The sequence below is a fragment of the Sphaeroforma arctica genome, assembly GCF_001186125.1.
Source record: "Sphaeroforma arctica JP610 unplaced genomic scaffold supercont1.2297, whole genome shotgun sequence".
Taxonomy (NCBI): Eukaryota; class Ichthyosporea; order Ichthyophonida; genus Sphaeroforma; species Sphaeroforma arctica.
In genome coordinates this window covers 4,769-7,478 of record NW_014038261.1, presented here as the reverse complement: position 1 = coordinate 7,478, position 2,710 = coordinate 4,769, and the positions used below count along the sequence as shown (strand labels likewise).

Here is a 2,710-nt window from a genome sequence, read left to right as displayed (position 1 = left end):
ACATTGATATTATACCTACATTAAGGTACACACACATACGACATTAATATTATACCTACATGAAGGTACACACACATACGTCATTAATTTTATACCTACATGAAGGTACACACATACGACATGGATATTATACCTACATGAAGGTACACACATACGTCATTAATATTATACTTACATGAAGGTACAAACACATACGTCATTGATGTTATACCTACAAGAAGGTACACACATACGTCATTGATGTTGAAGAGCACGCTGAAATCGACCAATGCGACATGAACGTCATAGACAACGGGCACGTGTGTGTACTGTGTGCCGCAGTCGTTGAAGTTCCACGACGACGACAGCTTGTTAAAGTAAGGATGGTGAGCACGCAACAGGTTGATCACAGGCACCTGCAGCACTATATCCAGCTGAGTATAGAGTGAATATAGGAAATTGGGTGGGAGTGAGTGGTTAGTATGGTCTAACAACAAGCACCTCCAGCACTATATGCAGCTTAGTACAGAGTGAGTCAAGTGAATTGAGTGGGAGTGAGTGGTTACCAGTTACAGGTGATAATATCGTCTAACAATAGTCACATGCAGCACTATACATAGCAGTGTATGCAATAGTGAGGGTGGGATTGGTTTGCTTGTTGTTGGCCATCAACTGCTCGTATAGCACCCGTTCCCTGCCCCACTATAATACAAACCTGACCATACAGTATGGAGACCGGGACTGTCTTGTTACTATATTATTTGGCCCGTAAAGTCGGGATCCCAACACACACAACACACACCAACACACATTAACACACACCAACACACAACAACTCACACCTTCCACGTGCGTAGAGCATTGAAGCGACGTGGAGACGGCATGTCCAGACTGACGCTCATGCTGTGGGCCTCTATGAGCTTGTGGCTGTAGAGCGATGTGTGGAGTGCCGCATTCTTCACAGCCAGTGTAAGAGTGTGCAGCGAGCCCTGGTCTTCGTTCGTTGTGTAGTCTATGTAGTAGGACAAACGCGAACCTTCACCCATCTGCATGTGTGTGTGTGTGTATGCATACGTATTCATATAAGCATTATTTTTACATTCGTATACATATAGGAAGGTTTGTGCATTCGTGTACATATAAGCATGTTTGTACATATGTATACATATAAGCATGTCTGTACATATGTATACATATAAGCATGTTTGTACATATGTATACATATAAGCATGTTTGTATGCTCCAAGAGAACATTTACACATCCTCATACACACATACGTAAACATGCAAGCATGTTTATATCCCAAGTGAACATGTACGCATCCACATACACACATACATACACCATGGTGGGATACCTGAGATACGGCCGGGATAAGTTAATAGCATGCAAGCGTGTATATATACATGTGCACATACCACGATACACACGGTGGGAAGATAAAGAGCGAGCATACATATGCATGAACATATGTGCATATACAAGTACACGTGGTGTGGAGAGGCAATAGATAGCAAACCTACTTATGCATGAACATATGTGCATAAACTACTACACGTGGTGTGGTGAAGCGATGCCCATTCAGTGTACAAGCAGTTTATAAGAACAACAAGCGCCAGAAGGCTTGTCAATAAGTATCTCTGCGTGTACATTGCAGCAAGTTGGCGAATACTCCATACACCCTTCCCTATGTTCTAAATCAACATCTACTAGATCTATGACCCATGGCTCGGCTTGCAGACATGTACTTAGTTTACAGTCATAATTATGTGTATGCACGCCGATATCTATTTATAGAACTACCATGTCTTTAGAAATACTCGTGTGTGTGTGTAATGCACGTTGACATCCTGTACATATTTGTCCAAATAAACTGTAACCCATCGGTCTTCATTCAAATCTCACGGCAGAAGCGCCTGCCACACATCACATCACGTCACCCCTGGGATTCGTAACTATGACGTAAATCAATACAGCAAGATATGGTACACGCAATGTACTGGTATTATGTACTAGTATCAATTAGTATGTACTAGTATGTACTGGTATGTACTGGTATGTACTAGTATCAATTAGTATGTACTAGTATGTACTAGTATCAATTAGTATGTACTAGTATGTACTAGTATGTACTGGTATGTACTAGTATCAATTAGTATGTACTAGTATGTACTAGTATCAATTAATATGTACTAGTATGTACTAGTATCAATTAGTATGTACTAGTATGTCCTAGTATCAATTAGTATGTACTAGTTTACTAGTATCAATTAGTATGTACTAGTATGTACTAGTATCAATTAGTATGTACTAGTATGTACTAGTATCAACTAGTATGTACTAGTATGTACTAGTATCAATTAGTATGTACTAGTATGTACTAGTATCAATTAGTATGTACTAGTCTACTAGTATCAATTAGTATGTACTAGTATGTACTAGTATGTACTAGTATGTACTATTATGTACTAGTATGTAGCAGTCTGTATTAGTATGTAATGATATATATTAGTATTAACATATGTATACAACTGCAATCGTTCCTCAACACCTATGCACAGCTGCATACCGAAAACGACATGTTGGACTTGGTTACCCGAACGTCTCCTTCTCTCAAATCGAATTCCTAGGTGGTTGATAAAATTCGCATAGGAGCAACAACGTAGTTGATTCTTAGATAAAAGGCATGCTTCCCCACGCAACACATACATCGAAATACATTTATAGATA

The 2,710-nt window shown here is 39.4% G+C and overlaps 1 protein-coding gene across 1 annotated transcript; it reads right to left on the bottom strand.

Moving 5' to 3' along the window:
• Positions 1-233: 233 nt before the first annotated feature.
• SARC_12429 (hypothetical protein) lies at positions 234-2,594 on the bottom strand (the record flags this gene model as incomplete). Its single annotated transcript, XM_014293466.1, has 3 exons — positions 2,550-2,594; positions 822-1,025; positions 234-413 (listed from the first exon to the last, which is right to left on the bottom strand). Coding segments are annotated over exons 1-3 (396 nt in total), but the record flags the coding sequence as incomplete, so codon positions are not given.
• Between the last annotated feature and the right edge of the window lie 116 nt (positions 2,595-2,710).